At 43.8% G+C, this 22961-nt stretch overlaps 1 protein-coding gene across 3 annotated transcripts in view; it reads right to left on the bottom strand.

The window, feature by feature from the left end:
* Positions 1-1313: 1313 nt before the first annotated feature.
* Positions 1314-22961, bottom strand: part of GTF2IRD1 (GTF2I repeat domain containing 1) — an 87846-nt gene continuing 66198 nt past the window's right edge. For all 3 annotated transcript variants that reach the window (XM_083174110.1, XM_083174111.1, XM_083174109.1), the window contains exons 16-27: positions 21692-21757; positions 20693-20876; positions 19684-19742; positions 18379-18444; positions 17514-17597; positions 11687-11870; positions 10958-10986; positions 9756-9833; positions 9341-9533; positions 7888-7928; positions 7046-7194; positions 1314-1625 (exon numbers count right to left, since the gene is read on the bottom strand). In XM_083174110.1, coding sequence (XP_083030236.1) covers positions 1548-1625; positions 7046-7194; positions 7888-7928; positions 9341-9533; positions 9756-9833; positions 10958-10986; positions 11687-11870; positions 17514-17597; positions 18379-18444; positions 19684-19742; positions 20693-20876; positions 21692-21757 — 1211 coding nt within the window. In that variant the 3' untranslated portion in view covers positions 1314-1547. The remainder of the gene's footprint in view (positions 1626-7045; positions 7195-7887; positions 7929-9340; positions 9534-9755; positions 9834-10957; positions 10987-11686; positions 11871-17513; positions 17598-18378; positions 18445-19683; positions 19743-20692; positions 20877-21691; positions 21758-22961) is intronic.

Genomic DNA, 22961 nt, shown 5'->3' on the forward strand with positions numbered 1-22961 from the left:
CGACTACTGATGGTGGTCACATATTACAGATCATACAGGATTTGCCCCATAAAAATTAGGACTAAATGTGTCGATCACTTGTGTGTGTATCATTATCATATGGACCCTTGATCCTGTCAACAGTTTATAGCTGTCAGATTAAGAGCCTCATTTTTACGTGGTGGCCTGGAGCTGCAGCTCCATCCACCCCATTGTTAATCTGGCCCTGCTTCTATCCTTTGAAAGCAGATGTCCCTTTTCTCTAAGGAATTTATGCCTATTCTGGTCAATGCTAATATGTTCTGAAACATGGCTAAACTACAGTCTATTGTATCTGATCCATGTACAGTACGTCTCGTTTCTATGAGCTACTACAAATCCAACATAACATTTCTTCCATCGCCCGATGTAGCCCGTGTCATCTTTGCAGGCACTGGGGATTCGGAGCTCCCCATATGCTCGTGCGCCCCGTGGCAACGGAGCTCCACGCTAATGCCCGCCGCCTCCCCGACCCCCCCTAACCCTGCCCTGCGTCTCAGTCTGATGGAGTCGCTCTCCGCCAGCTCTCGCCAGCGGGGACGGACAATAATGAGAGGGGCTCCGTCTGTACAGTGAGCTTAAACCAATGTCTTTGTGGTTATACAATAATATTTTACAGCACAGCTGGGCCAAATATCTCTCATTAGCCACAGCTCAAACTGGGGTGGTATACGGTGGTATGATATACCGCCACATAATTTTTCCTGAAGTTAGGGCTGGCTCTACCATTGGGGGGTGGTGCCCTTGAGTCTGACTATCACAAAATTAAGAATTACTGTGAGAGAAGTATCCTTGCTGAACTTAATGCACATGGCAGGTGTTGAACTTCTAAGATGTTATCTCCACATTTTCAACTGAGAATCTGGAAAGTCAGTATTGGTGTGTGGGTGGCGGTGGGAGCACTAAGCTGAAGTTATGACTAGGGTGCCAAAAAAACTTGTACCAGATTTGGCTACAGTGGGGCAGATGTATTAAGCCTTAACAAGAGATAAATGCAAGGGTGATAAGGAGAGATAAACGTCCAGCCAATCAGCTCCCTACTGACTTTTTTCAAACACAGCCTGTAACATGTCAGTTAGCAGGTGATTGGCTGGACGTTTATCTCTCCTTATCACCCTTGGATTTATCTCTTGTTAAAGCTTAATACATCTGCCCCAGTGAGAGGAAGGTGTTAGCACTAGGATCTCCCAGGTACTAACACCTGGGCCAGGGTGCAGCAACAGCAGCTGCATTGTGTGGAAACATGTCCTGCGAATCATAGGACAAATCCATAGCTAGAATGAGGTAATTGCTTCTTTACATAATACTTACAGCATATAATAAATGGAATACAGTAATACATAGAAATAATACAAAGAATCCAGATCAGAACAAGGCAACACATTTTATTCTAAAAAGGCCGTCTTGAATGACAGAAACATACTGTAAAAATTATTGAAAATAAAAACTAAAAGGCATTGTTACATATTGTCATATACATTTCTTTATACAATAATTACATATGTCCGTCAAACTTCCATTTGAGAATATTAGTAGTTCATTTGACCAGGAATCTGCATATTCTGCATATTCACGCCCCCGTAGTCCAACATATACATGGGCCATTGCTAGAACAGAGAAGAAAAATGTTTCAATGTGAGATATACAATTTTTTTCATTCTCCCTCTTTGTTACAGCCTTCTGAAAGTAAACCAGTTCTCATCGTTTTACCCTGAAGACATCGGAGACACAATATTTCCCAATTACTTGCTGATGCTAGAGAATTCGAAGTGGGGCCTTTATATGGGCAGAGTGTATATATATTTTGTGTGAGTAAGAGCCCTACAATAATACAATCACTGTTGAGATAACATCTTTATATATAACTCGTTTTTCTTTATACAATCTGTTTATTATATTACATGTTGGTAGGCCGGCTTCTAACTAACAATCATCAAATATAATCTATAAAATCACAGGTAGAAGCTAATTTGTTGCTAAGGGCAATATCTTCTCCTCCTAGGGCCATAACTGGGGTGATGCAGACTGGCCGGCTGTGCCTGCACTATGAATGGCAGTTGCAGCACTGATGCCGCAGAGTTGGGCTGTAAGGTACAGCTGTCGGGGCACAGAGAACTCATCTCCTTTGTCCATGCATCCCCATTCTGTACTGTAGCACTGGTGGAGGAGCACTGGGGTGGGGTCGGAGACTGAGGACTCTTCTCATCCTTTAAGCAGTGATTTCAGGAGTGTGCAGTAAGTTGAGTTGTCTGTTACTTCAGATTTCTAAGATCACTGGCCCAGAGGTGTCATCAGGAAGCTTCGCCCCCACCACAGTGCTCAGCAACAGCCCAATAGAGGGGTTAGACAACTGTAGCTTTTAGCATCACTGATGATGATAAGCTAGGAGAAGTGTGAGGGGTATGATGGGAAGAGAGAGCTCAGAGTAAAGCATGTGGTATGGGGAATTGGAGTACAGAGTGAGGCATGGAGAAGGGGAGCACAGAGTGAGGCACAGAGAAGGGGAGCCCAGATTGAGGCGTGGGGAAGGGGAGCAGAGAGTGAGGCGTGGGGAAGGGGAGCACAGAGTGAGGCATGGGTAATGGGGAACATAGTGAGGCATGGGGAAGGGGATCACAGAATGAGGCATGGAGAAGGGGAGCACAGAGTGAGGTATGGGGAAGGGGAGCACAGAGTGAGGCATGGGGAAGGGGAGCACAGAGTGAGGCATGGAGAAGGGGAGCACAGAGTGAGGCATGGGGAAGGGGAGCACAGAGTGATGCATGCGGAAGGGGAGCACAGAGTGAGGCATGGGTAATGGGGAACATAGTGAGGCATGGAGAAGGGGAGCACAGAGTGAGGCATGGGGAAGGGGATCACAGAGTGAGGCATGGGGAAAGGGTGCACAGAGTGAGGCATGGGGAAGAGGAGCACAGAGTGAGGCATGGGGAAGGGGAGCACAGAGTGAGGCATGGGGAAGGGGAGCACAGAGTGAGGTATGGGGTAGGGGAGCACAGAGTGAGGCATGGGGAAGGGGAGCACAGAGTGAGGCATGGGGAAGGGGAGCACAGAGTGAGGTATGGGGAAGGGGAGCACAGAGTGAGGCATGGGGAAGGGGAGCACAGAGTGAGGCATGGGAAAGGGGAGCACAGAGTGATGCATGGGGAAGGGGAGCACAGAGTGAGGCATGGGAAAGGGGAGCACAGAGTGAGGCATGGGTAATGGGGAACATAGTGAGGCATGGGGAAGGGGATCACAGAGTGAGGCATGGAGAAGGGGAGCACAGAGTGAGGTATGGGGAAGGGGAGCACAGAGTGAGGCATGGAGAAGGGGAGCACAGAGTGAGGCATGGGGAAGGGGAGCACAGAGTGAGGCATGGGGAAGGGGAGCACAGAGTGAGGCATGGGTAATGGGGAACATAGTGAGGCATGGAGAAGGGGAGCACAGAGTGAGGCATGGGGAAGGGGATCACAGAGTGAGGCATGGGAAAAGGGTGCACAGAGTGAGGCATGGGGAAGAGGAGCACAGAGTGAGGCATGGGGAAGGGGAGCACAGAGTGAGGCATGGGGAAGGGGAGCACAGAGTGAGGTATGGGGTAGGGGAGCACAGAGTGAGGCATGGGGAAGGGGAGCACAGAGTGAGGCATGGGGAAGGGGAGCACAGAGTGAGGTATGGGGAAGGGGAGCACAGAGTGAGGCATGGGAAAGGGGAGCACAGAGTGATGCGTGGGGAAGGGGAGCACAGAGTGAGGCGTGGGGAAGGGGAGCACAGAGTGAGGCATGGGTAATGGGGAACATAGTGAGGCATGGAGAAGGGGAGCACAGTGTGAGATATGGGGAAGGTTAGCACAGAGTGAGGCATGGGGAAGGTGTGCAAAGAGTGAGGCATGGGGAAGAGGAGCACAGAGTGAGGCATGGGGAATTGGTAAAGGAGAGCACAGTGTTAGGTGTTGAATAGAGAAGGGGAACACAGTGTGGGATATGGATGAGGGGAGAACAATGTAATTATACATTATAATAATACTATACACATGCTGCATCACACCCACCCATGCAGTCAGTCCATGCTCTCTGCTGTAAAGGCATCTCTAAACAATTTCCTGCTGACTGACAGATTGCAAACACCATCAATTCAGACCAAAGCTATGTATTAGGCACATTGGGGAAGATGTATTAAGCCTTAACAAGAGATAAATCCAAGGGTGATAAGGAGAGATAAACCTCCAGCCAATCAGCTCCTTACTGACTTTTTTCAAACACAGACTGTGAGGCATGGGGAAGGGGAGCACAGAGTGAGGTATGGGGAAGGGGAGCACAGAGTGAGGCATGGGGAAGGGGAGCACAGAGTGAGGCATGGGAAAGGGGACCACAGAGTGAGGCATGGGTAATGGGGAACATAGTGAGGCATGGGGAAGGGGATCACAGAGTGAGGTATGGGGAAGGGGAGCACAGAGTGAGGCATGGAGAAGGGGAGCACAGAGTGAGGCATGGGGAAGGGGAGCACAGAGTGAGGCATGGGGAAGGGGAGCACAGAGTGATGCGTGCGGAAGGGGAGCACAGAGTGAGGCATGGGTAATGGGGAACATAGTGAGGCATGGAGAAGGGGAGCACAGAGTGAGGCATGGGGAAGGGGATCACAGAGTGAGGCATGGGAAAAGGGTGCACAGAGTGAGGCATGGGGAAGAGGAGCACAGAGTGAGGCATGGGGAAGGGGAGCACAGAGTGAGGCATGGGGAAGGGGAGCACAGAGTGAGGTATGGGGTAGGGGAGCACAGAGTGAGGCATGGGGAAGGGGAGCACAGAGTGAGGCATGGGGAAGGGGAGCACAGAGTGAGGTATGGGGAAGGGGAGCACAGAGTGAGGCATGGGAAAGGGGAGCACAGAGTGATGCGTGGGGAAGGGGAGCACAGAGTGAGGCGTGGGGAAGGGGAGCACAGAGTGAGGCATGGGTAATGGGGAACATAGTAAGGCATGGAGAAGGGGAGCACAGTGTGAGATATGGGGAAGGTTAGCACAGAGTGAGGCATGGGGAAGGTGTGCAAAGAGTGAGGCATGGGGAAGAGGAGCACAGAGTGAGGCATGGGGAATTGGTAAAGGAGAGCACAGCACAGTGTTAGGTGTTGAATAGAGAAGGGGAACACAGTGTGGGATATGGATGAGGGGAGAACAATGTAATTATACATTATAATAATACTATACACATGCTGCATCACACCCACCCATGCAGTCAGTCCATGCTCTCTGCTGTAAAGGCATCTCTAAACAATTTCCTGCTGACTGACAGATTGCAAACACCATCAATTCAGACCAAAGCTATGTATTAGGCACATTGGGGAAGATGTATTAAGCCTTAACAAGAGATAAATCCAAGGGTGATAAGGAGAGATAAACCTCAAGCCAATCAGCTCCTTACTGACTTTTTTCAAACACAGACTGTAACATGGCAGTAAGCAGCTGATTGGCTGGAAGTTTATCTCTCCTTATCACACTTGCATTTATCTCTTGTTAAGGCTTAATACATCTGCCCCATTATGCCAGATGTAATGGAAGTTTTTTTTTTTTTTTTTTTTGTGGCGGCATGGTTTTGCCTTGTTAATTACACTTTGAAAAAAAACTGTGAGTTGAGGCGGCAGCCGGATTGGCACACCATTACCTCCGGCCTTGACTGTCATATTCTTCATAGCTTTTAGGTTTCATTTATTTGATACACAACTATGTTTCCCCACTCAGTCAGTAACACATCTTGTATCATTAATTGTAAACACACACACACACACAAAACACACACACTTTGCTACTTTGTTTCCATACAGGTTTTGGTTAAGCTGTATTGGATGAGGGATTAAGGGACAGTGTATGCTTTATATTATTACTTTGATTAAAGATTTATTTTACTGAACCTTCAGTTTGCACATCCCATAAGTGCCACCTGCAGTGGTTTTATTCTGTAGACTGTAACTAGCACATTACTCTAGTATGAGGCAGTCTGCATGGTGCACAGACCTTATCTTGTGTGAAGCACTTTTTTAATTCCCACATCTCGCGTGGCACACTAATTCCTCCTTAGAATACAAGCACACTCACATGGCTGGATTTTAATTCAGACGCAGAAGCAATGGTAGATGTAACGGACCAATTTATTTCTTCTGCGCATGCTCCCAGATTCCGTAAAGAATGTATTAAGTGTTCCTGGCCGGTATCAGGGAGGCGACTATGCATGGGGGGGTCATAGGGTCAACACTTATTAAGTTAACAGTGTCTAGGTAGACCATAAAAGGTTAACATGCATAAGGTCGTCACAAGCACACAGAAATGGTTGACACGTGAAAAGGTCAACATTTTTCTGAAGCTTTGTTGATTTCAGCACAACATGCTTTACCATTCCTCAAAAAAAAAGAATAATTAAAAAAGAATAAACTCATGTCGACCATTGTCATGTCGATCTTGTGCATGCTAACCATATGGTGTTGACCTATCTTCTGGATCCCGCATGGAGATGGTCCTTCTAATGGAAGTGTCGCAGGCATGGTAGCGGATAGTGGTTTTATACAGCAGTGGTTCTTGAACCTGGTCATCAAGACCTCAAACAGGTCATGTTTACCAATTCACCTAGCAGGCACACAAGTGTACTCATTACTCACCAACGCAATTTAAAAGATCCACATGTAGAGCTTATTAGTCCTAAAATCTGAATTTGAGAACCTACGGTGTACAGATATGCAGAGTCGGTCACATAGGGGCTATATTCAAACCAGCACCAAGCTGTATCTTAGCGCCTGAAGATGCTCAAAGTGTGCGCCTCAATCCCTGCTCATTCAGATGCATGGATGTACATCAGTGAAGGATCTGCAGCAGTATTTGCATTACGTTGCATAAGCAATATCGGATGCTGCGGTATCTGACACAGAATCAGGGCCAGCGTGTATAGTGTATATATCTGTATAACAGCCAAGGAAGGTTGCGCCCTATATGTATTTATAGCTGTGCTGTAATTATCAAGTTTCAGCATCTTTGCCAGCAATGGATAAAGAATGCAGTAAAGATCATACCACTAGTGACATTGGATGTGCTGAGGAGATAGGATCTACATTTGAAGAGGAAGAAGATGAGGATGAAGAAGAGCTGGATGATGTTGAGGATACTGAGTTTCCTTCAGAAATTCTTTTCTTTTTCCGCTTGGGAGCAAGGCTGTCTTTTTCTGCAATAGAAAGAAAAAGACTATGGTTGTCATGTCAAAACTTTTTGGTACTTTCATAAAACCTCAATAAAAACGATTCATTAAAAAATAAATAAATACAATTACTGGTAAAAAGACCCAGTATATATAAGACAGAGCTCAGTTCATTACAATGATTGCACAGAATGCTTAGATATATGTGAGGGTAGTATTGAATAACAGAACTACACAACTATTATCTAGGGACTGTGGTGTCATTTCTGCCTGCCCCCCTCCCCTATACATTTTTTTTTTATTTAAATGCTCATTGACAGGGGTTCATTATTTTTACATACTCGTTGCTAGGGCTTTCATGCTCATTGTCAGGGGTTACATGCTCACAGTCAAGGGTTCCGTGTATGTGTTGGCTTATAAGCGCATACAAATTGTCTGTTCTAGACCAGTGTTTCACAAACTTAGTCCTCAGGGATCCCTAACTGCAGGTTATGCAGATCGGAATGCCAAATCCGTACTTTACAGAAGCTCAATCTCCCACAAAAGTGTTCACTGCCCTCAACTGAAATCCCCCCATAGAGGCAAACCTGTAAAAGTTATTGATAGTATTCTCGTTAAGACTAATTTAAGGTAAGAATGCCACACACACACACACACCTGCTTAATGACAGTACAAATGGTGCTCGAGCGCTCTCAGATGGCATATATGGTTCCACTTACCTATTTGTGGTGTTGGCTCAATACAGATCTCTGACAGTGGCCTGTTACAAAATATGAATGCGATTTAAACTCTCATTATTGTACAAAGAATACCCAAATGAGAAACTGAATAATATACTTAATGTAGACTATACATAGAAAAGGTAAGACAATATTTCCAGTCCATTATCTAACAGAAGGAAACATTTAAATTAATGGGGTGTTAAAATGAATATATACTGTACTCGGAGGAAGAAGAGACTCATTTTTATTTATATCCATTTATAGGAAAAACTGGAACTTGCTGCAAAACACAGATATCTGTGTGCAACTCAGTCCCTGGGAGGGAACCATGATGGATACATCCATATTTGTAAAAAAAGGAGTTGATAGAGAGGTTGGGGATCTTTGTTTTACTAACTAGATAACAGGCTCTCAGTACCCATATGTGCAGTCTTTAAAATCAGCTTAAGCCTATGATCACACATTGAGTTTGGTCATTACAACCATTTCTATCCAGCCCACAATCATTTACTCATACAATGTCTGAACAAATGGAAAATCATCACGTGTGCATCCCTAATTGCAGCATCCTTATATTTCACTTTTCAGCACTGTTGTATTTGTAAATTAATCTCTGCTTTATAATACATGGAATTAAAGTTCTTATTGCAATAAGCTTAATAAAATCTGATAGATGCTTCACAAGCCGAGAAGCTGCATTCACAAGTGCCACCTAGACCAGCATTGAATAGACTATGAAAGGATAACTGCATTCAAAACAGTATTTCACTTTATTAAGGTCATTATGCTTGGTACCAAAACGTCCTCACACTTGAAAGGCCTGCTGCCTAAAATTGTCAGTTGAAGAATCAGACAACTGCTCAGCAACATATGCACTCATGGAAACAGCATTTACAGAGTATTTCCATGGCCACATGTTACTAACGTATTCACAAAATATCTGCCAAAAGCATGACTTAGGGGGTATTGAAGGGTGTGTCTATATTACTGGCATTGAAGCCTGTCAAAAACAGCCGCTGGATCGTCAAATCTGTGGCCAATATCGACCAAATACATATGGATTTCAACAATCCATGTGTATTTCGACTCTTGGAACATTGAATACCAACGATCAATTAGACACCGTATTGGCCATGATTACGACTGTCGGTAACCTTTCGACAGTCAAAATAACACATTGAATACCCCCTTATTCTTAACCTGATGATGTTGCATTTAACCCATTGGATTGTTGCTATGTTGTGGTATACAAGATCAATGTTTTAACTAAGCTAGAAGAATTGTTTTATCATTTGGAGTGAATTTATGAATGAAGTACTGTATACTGAATTTGATTCACTAGTTATAACATTGAATAATATCTAAAAGTCCTACTCTAAAAGAGATGTAATAAAGCATACTGCATATATGATTAGTAATCATTCACCATGGAGTAATATACTGTACTTACTGCAGCTGGTTTATTATAACCATATGAATGTTCTCCCGAGCTTTCAAGATTTTTTCCAGCCGACTGATGTCATAAGTATTTGGGTTCCTGAAGGGTATATCATTTGGCAGGCCAGTTATTTCTACAGAGTCAGGGTTATCCCTTATTAACTTGTACGGTACGAGCACTGGACGACCCAGTCCGAGAGCCTCACCTGCACCAATAAAGAGTCTATTGTAAATGTTTAATATTTAACATTTTTAGAGAAAAATATATGTACACAGCATTTCTAATCTGCGATAAAAAGGCTTTACATGGCGTGAGAGGACTCCAGACAGGAAAATCCAGTTTCCACCTTTTACTGAGTCTCTCTCTAGGCCAAGTTCAGCTTTATTAACCAATGCAGTATGGTGCTTATAATGGTTACCAGACTAACCATATTTTTCATTGAAAAGCTCTTTAACTTGCTCACGGAGAATAACTTTTTCCCCCAATCTGTTGGCATCTTCATCATCTGAAAATATGATATAAACAATATAATTATTTACATATACACAGTAACATTTCATAGGTGTACATGTGTGTATAGCCCGCAGGTAGGGCTGTCTCAATATCACTGTAGGCGCTGGGCAAAGCAATGGTCTGGGCCTTACCGACCAATTCAAGGGAATAAATATTTTTGATCCCGCACCCTTCTGTTCAGTGAATGTCTTGCAGCGCTCTGATTACTCCAGCCACCCACCAATGTTTGTCGTGCAGTATTATGTCAGTATTAGGAATGGTAAGAACCCACCTGATCAGGTCACAGTGACAGGGTAGGTAGGACCGAATTTTTGGCCAAACATGTGCTAAATTTTACTTCATGTTAATTTGTAGAGTTTATTAAAGTTGTTGTTATTATCAGTATTGTTAGTGCTTAACGTGTGCACCTTATTTTTTCTCTATCTACCTCCCTCCAAAAGCACCAGCCTGAAAGGCAGACTGTTGTCCCCTCTGGCTGAAGGCCCCTAGAATAATGGGTTCAGTGTGCCCATAAGTTAAGATGCCCCTGCCTGCAGAAAAGCTAGCCCATATATAATGTAGCGTGCACTCTAGGCTGTTTTATTTTTTAGTAGGGTGCCATGCCCTGCCTAATTTTAAAGGGCAAAACTAGCCTTGCCCATTTAGCGGCACCCTACCCGGCCTATCTGTCCCTGCAGTGGCTTTTCGGATCACTTGGGGGAAGAGACGTCGGTAAGCGGGCCCGTCCACATTAGTGACATTGGTGGGCGGGCTTGCCCACATTAGTGACGTCGGTGGGGCCCACATTAGTGATGTTGGCGGGGAGGCCAGCCCACATTAGTGATGTCGGTGGGCCTGGGCCACTATATTACTATAATGGTTTACTCTGAAATGGTCTCATCAAATGTATGCTTTAAAAAAAATGCATTAATAATTCTTATTGTTTTTGCAATAAAAAATAATTCTTATTGTTTTTGCAATACAATTGTAAATTTATTAAGGATTGGTGGAAGAAAAGTGTGATTTTATGCAGTATTTTCCCCAACAATTCCATGGAGTATCACAACACAGCATTCAAGTGTATACACAAATCTATTCTGACCACAATGTAACACACAATGACTAGAAATAACTTACCAGGTCTTGGTATGAGCCCCTGAAATGGCCTAGAACATAAACAGAAGAAACATTAATGCAAACATTATTGGTATTTATACATGCTACAAAAATCTGCATTGTTGTAAAAATTGTATGCATCTTTAGAGAAAATAAACATAAGATACCACATACATAGCATCCAGCATTTTACATGGTACATTATGACTCTGTATTAGAGCCATAGTAAGGAATAGTGGGGCAGATGTATGAAGCAGTGATAAGGGAGGAGACGTGAGCCACCGGGGAAGTTGCCCATGGCAACCAATCAGCACTGAAGTAACATCAATATTTTGCATACTATAAAATTATGCAGAGCAGCTGATTGGTTTCCATGGGCAACTTCTGCTCCAATATTGGAAAATGATAGAATATTGCTGACATAATGTTCTTTTATCATTGCATAAAGGGGGTTATTCACGTTGGTTTGCAATGCACAGTTGGTTTGCTAATGGACAAAACGTACAGACAGAGTTAGATTTGGGTGAGTTATTTTATTTCTGTGCAGGGTAAATACTGGCTGCTTAATTTTTACACTGCAATATAGATATACATTTGGAGTACACATCCCACCCAAATGTAAATCTCTCTGCATGTGTTACATCTGCCCCACCTGCAGTGCACATGGTTTTGTCCATCAGCAAACCAAATGTGATTTGCAAACCAAACTGAAGCACCCCTAAAATGTATTCTGAAGTTCCATGAACATACCTGCTAACTGTGAATCTGATTTTGTCTGCCACTGCTAATATCCTTTCTAGATTCTGAGATCCAAACGTACAAGGCTTTCGAAATGGAATACCAGCAGGCAACCCTTCTATAATTACAGAGCCAGGATTACTCTTGATGCGCTTGTAAGGTACCTGTACTGGGTACTTAATCCCAAGTGCTTCACCTGAAATAAAAAATACAGTGTCATTGTTGTAACTGATGATTAATATAAACAACAAAATCTTTGATGCTAAAACCTACACAATCCACCAAAGTGGAACTTGCACTACACCTCTGTCGTTTCGCTCTTATTATGACCTCCGTATAAATCATTTAAAATAATTAGGTTTGCTAGTACTACATACAAGCAATTTTCATTTTGATGGGCTTGAGTGTGGTCTGCAAGAATAAAGATATCAATCTATTTTTATCTGCATAAATTCCATGGCAGGCTAGAGAGTAAAGCCATGTACACACGAGCTGCAGGCATGTCGATTATGACAGTCAAAATCAAGATGTAGTTAGCTGTTGGAGATATAGACAGCTAACTACATCTTGCCATCCTCAGCTGCAGCCAAATATACTGTGCACGGCGGCTTATTGAAAAGCGCCTGGCCAAATCGCTCCATGTGTACACCCCTTAGGGCGGTATTTAATCACGGATTCTGACTGTCGGAACCCCGTGCTGTTTCCGCCTAGCTGGACTGTAACTTGACAACCAGAATTCTATGTTCCGGCTTTTGAGTGTTGCAAAAACAGGTGCGAATTGTCAAAAAGCGTCAGTAGATTCGACAATCCTTTGCTGTTTCCCAAAAAACAGATCCAAGTTTAAAGTTTTAAAGTCGGATCTGTTATGTCGGAATTTGCTTTCAATGCTGTCAGAAACAGCAGCATTGAATAGGCCGTGGCCGCTGTTTCCCCTGGTGGAAATAGTATCCGAGATTGAATACCCCCCTTAAGCCTTGAAATACTGAACTAAAAAAAAACATATTTTAGGGCATATTTAACAATTATTGGGTTTCAAACCTGATAAATGTAAAAGAAAATTCTCTCTGCTATTCATGGCAAAAGGAATTTCCGTATGTGTCCACATACATCTATCTAGCCTTCCTCCGCGTTAACAGCCCTTCTAGTTATGTCATACTATGGGCACACACTCGGTAGAACTGAGCGTCTTTTCGTGCAACTTGTTTTAATTAAAATGCATCTTATTGGCAAAACGATTTCCTAGAAAACTCTGTACTGTTCCATTTTGTATGCACACACAGAATATAGACACGCTGCATATCATGTTATATCAGCACAAGCTGTTTGCATATCCTTTTCACATAGGGATGCGAAAAAGACATCCGACACTAACGGAGTTGCACAGGACCTGTCAATTCACTCACGCCAGGCATCTTATGCTGTGGGGTATATTGGGGCTACAATATGTATGAGGACACAGTTGTATATACTGTTTGATTGTACAAACACTTGCATGCAGAGACAGGCTCCGAAAGGTGATGTGTTCGGAGTGAAATTACTATAACCATGGTCACTTCACTCCTTTATCAGTTGCCTTTGCTGTGGAGTATACTGAAGGAACCCTCTACAAGTAATTTATTTGGAAATAGCCCACAGACTACAGAGGCTAACACCATCTGAAGATGGCGTTAGTTGCCAAGGCCAAATCCTGGAATGCTATTGGTAAATCTGACAGATCAGTAGCCCCATAAAAACACATAAACCCCGGAGTGCCTGTGCATAAAAAAGTTAAGCCGCGACCAGCGAAGAGTACTCTTCATAAGAAATTTGTATTACTGGCAATGAGGAAGGCAAACAGACAGACTGAAATAGGGCACTCTTAGCAACAATCCATAATAGCAGTTATGTGAGCACAGTGCCTAGGATCTGGACTGAAGTGTTCATCTTATGGGACCCAATATGGCAGCATTCATGCAGTCACAGTGTTTGTATACACTGGAGACACTGATGCTCAGGAATGATGGCGATGGCCAGTAACATTATATGTCACACAGTATAAGCAAGGGGGTGTGGTATGACAGCCCGACAGTCGGGATTCTAATGGTCACTATACCAACATCAGAATCCCGACCCCTGGTACTCTGACAGGGGGGCGAGCACAAAGAAGCCCCTTGCACCATGCCGTGGGCTTGGTGGCTCTCCACAGAATGGGTGGGTACAATCGCACAAGACTGTGTGTTTTAATGAAGACACTAAATAAATACAAAGTTGGCCCCCTGTTTATAAGTATGAAACCGTTGTACTATGTGTTAATCAGGGGTGTGCTACCATTGACAAATATCATATATTACACTAGGAAGGAGAAAGAAAGATTTGTCTCGATATGGTGCACCAAGAAAAAAACTGACGTCCTAAAATCTAACTTTTATTACTTTAATACTAAAACAAGCGAACGATAAAACACAAATACACATACATGGGAGGGAAGGTGCATATTAAAATTGCACGTGCAAGCGTGCCCCGCGTGCCTTGAGTAATAATTATATTTGTATTTTTATTACCAAGGTAAAGTCAGCCTTGAGAGATAGTTGCTCTGTATTTCACTGTGTTTGCAAAAGAATGCTTAATGTAGTAGGTAGACACTCTGTATCCAACTATACCAATATAGCAAGCTGCTGATTATTATAACAAATCATGTCAGGGAAGAATGTGTTGTTGTACAGATTGTTACTGTGTGTCTTTTATCAAAAAGGTTACAGAAATGCACGTGCTGCCAGCACCTCTATGGAGTCCTCTAGATCAGGGGTGGCCAACCGGTCAGAGGTAAAGAGCCGAAAAATATCGGTAGTCAAGCTAAAGAGCCGACATCATGCGTGCGCAGAAGGCGCATGCGCAAAAAAAGGGGTGTAGTCTATTTTGACCCCATGGGTGGGTGTGATACAATTATGCCTCCAATAATGCAGTGCCATATATTTATATGCCCCCAATAGTGCCCCCCCACACGGTGCCGGGTATGCCCCTACGGTGCCAGAAAGCTGGTATGCCCCCACAGTGCCAAAAAGCTGGTATGCCCCCACAGTGCCACAAACTGCTATGCCCCCACAGTGCCACAAACTGCTATGCCCCCACAGTGCCACAAACTGCTATGCCCCCACAGTGCCACAAACTGCTATGCCCCCACAGTGTCACAAACTGCTATGCCCCCACAGTGTCACAAACTGCTATGCCCCCACAGTGCCACAATCTGCTATGCCCCCACAGTGACACAATCTGCTATACCCCCACAGTGCAAATTTCCCAGCAGCAGCACTCACCGTTGTTGCTGCTGCTGCCAGGCGGGGAGAGGACAGTCTGGCGTCCCCCTGCAGTCCTGTCATGTCACCGAAGAGAGCAGCACAGCACACCGCGCGTTTCCTTCCCCCTCACTTCCTTGTGACTGGGCCATCTACCAATCAAAGCTCGCTGGCCGGCTCCTGATTGGCTGCTGGCCCGCAAGCTCTTATTGGCGGACGGCCCAGTCACAAGGATGCACAGTAAGGGGTAGGAGAGATGCGCGATGCGCACTCTCCTCCCCTCAGAAGGAGAAGGGATTCAGGGAACCGGCAGCAGGGGGGACTGGGACGGATGGTGGGCGGCGGGCAGCAGGAGCCACACTTTACAAGGGGGAGAGCCGCATGAGGCTCAAGAGCCTCAGGTTGGCCACCACTGCTCTAGATGAATAAATCTTTATTGGATATTAGCTGATAAGGGGGATTTTATAGACCCTGAGAGTCTATTCACTAAATCCCTCAGTGTGATTTGGTAATCTGCACAATCGCTTCTATTGTCCCAGCAATTGCTGGTGTTTTAAAATTCTTGCGGTCAACACCTTCTGCAAGGAGAGGTTTTTACCATGAATACGAAAGGTGTATCAGCAGTATATTGGTAGTTGCTTATATATATCCTATGAGTTTATCTCCATTGGGTTGCTACAAGCATGAAATATCTGCCACTAAATTGGGCTAAAGTGATATTGCAACGCTGATTGTTAAATCATCAATTATTGGCCAATTGCCTTGTCTTATCACAGATTCCTTATATTCAGCGTCACTATACACTCTATTGAAGAATCCATATAACCCTTTTACAATTCAATTCTATAACTCTATTATTAGGTGATAGGGTATTAGAAGCTTGTAGTAACAGGTGGCAGGATTGCACACCCTGTCTAGTAGCGCTATGTGCTATCGTGCTCTTCTGTACCTTTCAACATTAATATATGCAAATACACATTATTAACACATTATTTTAGAGCCCTGAAAAGGGCTAAGTGTGGCTGAGATATCACAGTATGATTTGTCACGTATTGCAGCATGCGGTAAGCAACGCTCTTTCCGCTTGCCCTGAAGAAGCGGATAAGCAAAAAGGCGCGATCGGCACCCAGCCGTACGAGCGTTGCTTACCGCGTGCTGCAATACGTGACAAATCATACTGTGATATCTCAGCCACACTTAGCCCTTTTCAGGTCTCTAAAATAATGTGTTAATAATGTGTATTATTTTTTTTTTTAAACAGTTTTTTTAAATAGGTTTTCCTATGGGGCAGCCATTTTCTGAAAGACACTTTTTTTCATAAGTGCTTCCGACCATACTCAACTGCAGTGCCGGGATCCACAACGGAGGTACCGGCTGCACGGGGGGGTAGGTCGACAGGGAGGGGGGGGGGGCGCGTCGACACGCGCGGGGGGCGTCGACACACGCGGGGGGAGGGGTGTCGACACGCGAGGGGTCGACACGCGCGCGGGGGGGCGCGGGGAGCTGCACGGAGGGGAGGGGAGGGCTGAAGGCTGCACTGGCTTTGACCCTGTATTTGGAAAGTTTCCAAAAACGGGTCTGCCAGTGTCAAAAAATCGGCACTTAAACGGTAATATACCGTTTAAGAGCTGCGGTGTGAAAGGGGTTTTATCTGGCAGACCCGTTTTTTTAAACGTTTTCAAATACAGGGTCAAAGCCAGTTATGCGGTCTGAAAGCAGCATAACTATTACTCAAGGCACGCGGGGCACGCTTGCACGTGCAATCTTAATATGCACCTTCCCTCCCATGTTTGTGTATTTGTGTTTGATCTTTCGCTTGTTTTAGTATTAAACTAATAAAAAATAGATTTTAGGACGTCAGTTTTTTTCTTGGTGCACCATATCGAGACAAATCTTTCTTTCTCCTTCCTAGTGGCTCTTCACAGGTCCTATTCATCCGCTGTGGGGGTCGTGGACCTCCACGAGGGATAATAGTCCCTGTCAATCGGGATCCCAACTTTCGAGCATTTGAACAGGCAGGATTCCAATGTCGGTATACTGACCATCAGGATTCCGAATGTCGGGCCGTCATCCGGCACCCAAGTCATTCCAATGTCGGTATACTGACCATCGGGATTCCGACTGTAGGGCCGTCATCTAGCACCCAAGAAAGGCTAGGACCCTGATATGTGACATTTCTACTGCAGTCCCTCCATCGTATATTGGGAAACTATTTAGTATTTGCGAGCACTGCCTAAAAAAACAAGTTTTTTTTCCAAGGAATATCTTACATTTATTTGATAAAAAAGTAATTTAGAAACAATTGACTGACACATTTACATAAATGACCATTGTCTTTGTACTTTTGTGGTAATTCTCTTTATTGTCACTGTAGAACTGTATTTACTGAGATTTAATAGTTTCCTCTAACAGCTCAGACGTCCACTGACATTAGCCACTATTTGTGGTCAATTAAGTCTAAAAAGGGCTTTATTAGCAGTCAAAACTTCAGGAGATATGGGCACTGCGAGTCCTGGTAGGAATGGTGTTATATGTACTGTTTTTCTAATTTTAATCCATATACTCACCGTATTTTTTATTGAACAGGTCCTGCACTTGTTCTCGGAGAGTATTGGCAATATCGATTCGGGAGAGTCTGGCATCATAATTCTCTAGAATGAAACAGTGTTTAACATTAGGGTTTTACATTTTAGTTTTTAATTAATCTGGTTAGATTCAGTATATACACAGAAGCTAATCCAGCTTCAGGATCAATGCAACAGGTCCATTGGGGTAGCCGAATAAGGCCTGGATTATTACGGTCACAAGGCTACAAGCATTAAGTCGACAAGTATTAGGCCGACACCACTAGGTCGACATGCATGAAGGTCGACATGGCTAAATGTTGACATGCAGGAAGGTCGACATGGGTTAGGTTGACATGGTCATTAGGTCGACACAAGCATTAGGTCAACATGGGGAAGGTCGACAGCCAAAAGGTCAACATGGGGTTTTTCACGCTACACCAAACACCAGCAGCATGTCAATCATACTGTCAAGTCTATACTTACCTTTCTGATGGCCACTGTTTTCTGAATTCAGGGCAGGCGCTGCCATCATGTGATGTCAGCCGCCCTCCCCGAGAGGGTATCCCCACGCCTGCATTAGCAGGGGAACGGCCAGCTTTTTAATGGGGACGCCCATAAAACTATGGGTGTTACCCTGCTCCAGCCCCTCCTGGAGAGAACGGCTCGGTGGGTGTGAAACTGTTCGCTCCAGGGGTTTGCACATGGGCAAACCCCAAACATTGGGGAGGGGGATGAATTCAGACCCAAACGAATGGATCTGAAGGCCCCTAAGTCACTTAAATAGTAATGTTAACTACTAATGCACTGGTGTGTTATTTCATTTATATATAGAACTACACTTATATTTATATAGAAGGATTCTTACCTTGAAAGCCGGTTCTTTTGTTGGCTTCATCCAATATGGAATCATGACAATCATTATCAATGACCCCTAAAAATAATGATCATACATTTAGGTTAATGTGTATATTTGTGAACACAAAAACCAACACAAGCGTTTGAACTGTGAGAGCCACAAAGAACCTATTACTAGAAGTGCTTATATTAAATCAAGTTCTAGCTTTCTGAAAATGAATAATCTGCACTGAACTTCCATCTTCTAGATATCACATCACTATTATAAAAACAAGAATAATACAATTTAGATCATTTGAAACGCCCAACGTTCACTACATGGTTCACCCATGCCGCACAGATTACTGGGGTAGATGTAAGAAGTGCCGTTATACAGGAAGAAGTGGTGTTACGTGACCTATCCCTTATGAACGAATGCTGGGGTTTTGGGCTGAATATCAGAGGCACTAAGCACCCCTGCTATCTGTAAGACAGTGTGCCGATGTGCTGACAATGTATGAATGGTGGCAGTGAATGTTACAACAGCTGCATCGAAGAATTTCTATAGCTACATAGTAACACAGTAACATAATTGATCAGACTGAAAAAAGCAACAGTCCACCAAGTTCAACCTATATTTTATATATAAAATGACAGTCCTATTTCTCTCTGGGTCCAGTTGTCATTGCCCATTTACCACAACAGGGACAGCTCTGCCTCTAGCTGCACAAGCTGCCAGCTCCGGCTGCACAGGTGATCTCACATATGCCCAGTGAGCATGCTGGGAGGAAAGAAAGCGCATCCACGCTGTGTGCAGGGGCGGGGATTGCCGGGAGGGGGAAGTTCTCATTCCCCTGGCAAATGAGAGGTTTATACATTTCGTCAGTGCATCTTCCAGATTTGCCTAGGTAATGAATCATGAGGCGAATCAAGAAGTGCTATATAAGCACAATCTGTTCCACTATAATACATCTCCCCGCTGTACCATACTGGGAACTACAAATTGTAACAGTACATGCTGTAAAGGCTCTGCTACCGCAAAATAACTTCATTGCTGCTTTTGGCAGACGTGCCCTGACCAATAGACTACACTCTTAAATGTTTTGAGAATCATGTCGCAAAATAATATGTTTTTTTATTTTAATAAAACAATTTAGAGATGATACAAAGATTAAAGCTGTTCCTAATATCCAGGTGTTGTTCTAGGTTATAAATATTTGTTTGTCTGCCAAAATGTCTACTTTTTGTTACAGTTTAAAACTCATATATATAGATTCGGTTATCGAGCCTTTACAATAATTTGTTGTAAGCACAAAAAGTGCATAACAAGGCATACCTAGAGGTACACTGCTTTCTTCTATGCAGTCCTTTAGTCCTTCTGAAATCAGTTCTGGCCTACAAAAGAGAAGTCAAAAATGGCCTTAATTTTCCTTAAACAGATAGAAACAGTTGTGTAATGGCCCTATTGATGAAATAATCCTGGATTATATTTGCCTTATTACAGGCAGCATTTGCTTTTTCGAGTAGTCTGGGGGACATTTACATCAGTAGTATTGACCCTAAAGGCCAGATCTATCAAGCTTGTAAAGTGATACAATGGAGTGATAAACAACCAGCCAATCAGCTCCCTGCCTGCCATGTTACAGGCTGGGTTTGAAATGTTACCGTTAGTAGTTGATTGGCTGGCAGTTTATCAATCTCAATTTTATCACTTTTTAAAGCTTGATACATCTGGCCCTAAGTATGTCTCACCATATTAGTCAGCTAGCATTCAGTTGTATTTATGGTCTAGAATACCTAAGAGCCATTATAAAACAATATAATCAAAATGTGCAGTTGTGTGAATACCACACTGCCACTGAAACTGCCTGTCTGACTCTATAAAAGCTCCTCTTTAAAACTAAAGTTAAATGAACTGAAGGTAAACTATAAACAATGAGTCAGAATTACATATCCTGCCTCAGTAGAGTGTGACCACATGACCATGCCCCGTTTATGTCCTGATTACCAGTGAAGAAAAGTTAGTAGGCATGGATCATTCTTATCTACTCTACCGCAAGTTGTAGGAGACTCACTATTTTTCGGGTAGTCCCCTGAACCCCTGAAAGTGTTGCCGAATCTCCTGCATCCCACCCACTTCTTAGGGAATTGGGCAGGGTAGGGAACTAGTACCGCAAATATCCGCTCCATACGGAGTGAACGAGGCCCCCTAATAAAGGACCAGCAATTCGTGGCATTTGGCCAGAATTCTCCTGGAGATGAGTTACTCCGAGTAGGTTAGTATAGTATGGCTATAGAAAAAAACCTTTACTACTTAAAAACAAGATAGTAAGTCTCAGAATTACCTTTTTACAATAAACTGAATGGCAGAGCTATTTTCCAGTATCCTTCGGAGCTTTGAAATTCCAAAGCAGTTTGGACGTCGGAAAGAAACCCCTTCAGGAAGGCCCACAACAAACAGATCTTCTGGGTACATCAAGAACTTAGAATATGGCACTTTGACAGGATGTAGAGCTCCAATTGCTTTTGCTGTTAAAAAAAATTACAAGAAGAAAGAATGAATTTGTATATCTTTGTGGGTACAAATATCAGCAATGATCTTTTTCAAATGCATTTTATTTAGTTTTTAAAAGACCAGGTGAAGTAAATACAATTTACCATGATAAGTGTAAAAAGGAAGTCCAGGGATGGTCCCTCACCTCTGTACTGGCTATTGGGATGTGGAAACAAGGCCTAAGGAGTGAATTCCCCTTAAAGTGTGAAATGTAAATAACTAAGGGTACATACATTTACCATTCACTGGGGCAGATGTATTAAGCCTTAACAAGAGATAAATGCAAGGGCGATAAAGAGAGATAACCATCAGCTCCTTACTGACTTTTTTCAAACACAGCCTGTAACATGTCAGTTAGGATGTGATTGGCTGGACATTTATCTCTCTTTATCGCTCTTGCATTTATCTCTTGTTAAGGCTTAATACATCTGCCCCAATATGTGAAAGAGATCAACCAATGAGATTCTGCCATGTTTCTGCTACAGTTAGACTATGACACCAAGCATCCGATTGGTTGCTATGTGTTACTGTGCCTTTTATGTACACTTATCTGGGTACCTGTTTTATAGATGTCCCTAATGTCAAAGCATTTGTATTTTCATATTAGACCGACTTGTGCTCTATGTTTAGTGGTATTCACCAGGAAGCACTAATTATGAAGACACTGGAAAACATGTAAGAAAATTAAAGAAAAATAAATAAAATTGTACTGTTTATATAATTATTCCCTAGATCAACTATAGGTAGTCTATTTCAGATACAAAGCTCATCAATGATTTGTCCCACTTACCATATTTTCTGTTGAACATATTTTCAACTTGTTTTCTCAGTTGTCTTATAACATCTCCAATGCCGTCTTCATGTGTGTAACAAAGGAAAAAATATCAAAATCATAATGGTGAAATTAAACTTATGTGCTGCATCAAATTCTCTGTGTTACCAACAAATCATACTTGTAGTAACTGCACAAATAACTTATTACTTGTCAGAGACCATGGAGACATGTAGCCAAAATAAACAACTAAAATACTGTTGCTATATTAAAGAATAATAATAAAAATGATGATGATGATGAAGATGATGAAACTTCTAGTTTTAAAAATATTGTTTTAAAATATAATAATCATGTTGTCAATGTTTTATTCCTAAAGAGTCATCAACTATACTGTAGATCAGCGGTTCCCAACCTGTGGTACGCGTCCACACGCTGGGGGGTACGCCGCGGCCCGGCCTGTAATGGTCGCTGGAGGGGAGGAGAGTGCATTGCGCATCTCTCCTACCAATCAGTGTGCTTCCCTGTGACTGGCCGCCCGTCCGCCAATCAATCAGAGCTTGCGGGCCGGCAGCCAATCAGGAGCCGGCCCGCAAACTTTGATTGACGGGCAGCCCAGTCACACTGAAGGAAAGGAGAGATACGCAGTGTGCTGTACTCTCCTTCCCTGAGAGAAGAACTGCAGCGCCGCAGCTACATGGCAGGGGGACACTGGACTGTCCTCTCCCCAGCAGCAGCGTCAATGGTGAGTGTGCAGCTGCTGGGAAATACTATGGGGGCATTGCTGGCACTGTAGGGCATACTTGTTGCTGGCACTGTGGGCATTGCTGGCACTGTGGGGCATTGCTGGCACTGTGGGGCATTGTTGGCACTGTGGGGCATACTTGTTACTGGCACTGTGGGGCATTGCTGGCACTGTGGGGCATTGCTGGCATTGTGGGGCATACTTGTTGCTGGCACTGTGGGGCATTGCTGGCACTGTGGGGCATTGCTGGCACTGTGGGGCATTGTTGGCACTGTGGGGCATACTTGTTACTGGCACTGTGGGGCATTGCTGGCACTGTGGGGCATTGCTGGCATTGTGGGGCATACTTGTTGCTGGCACTGTGGGGCATTGCTGGCACTGTGGGGCATTGTTGGCACTGTGGGGCATTGTTGGCACTGTGGGGCATACTTGTTACTGGCACTGTGGGGCATTGCTGGCACTGTGGGGCATTGCTGGCATTGTGGGGCATACTTGTTGCTGGCACTGTGGGGCATTGCTGGCACTGTGGGGCATTGTTGGCAC

Source organism: Crinia signifera, chromosome 2 (genome assembly GCF_055691185.1).
Source record: "Crinia signifera chromosome 2, ASM5569118v1, whole genome shotgun sequence".
Taxonomy (NCBI): Eukaryota; Metazoa; Chordata; class Amphibia; order Anura; family Myobatrachidae; genus Crinia; species Crinia signifera.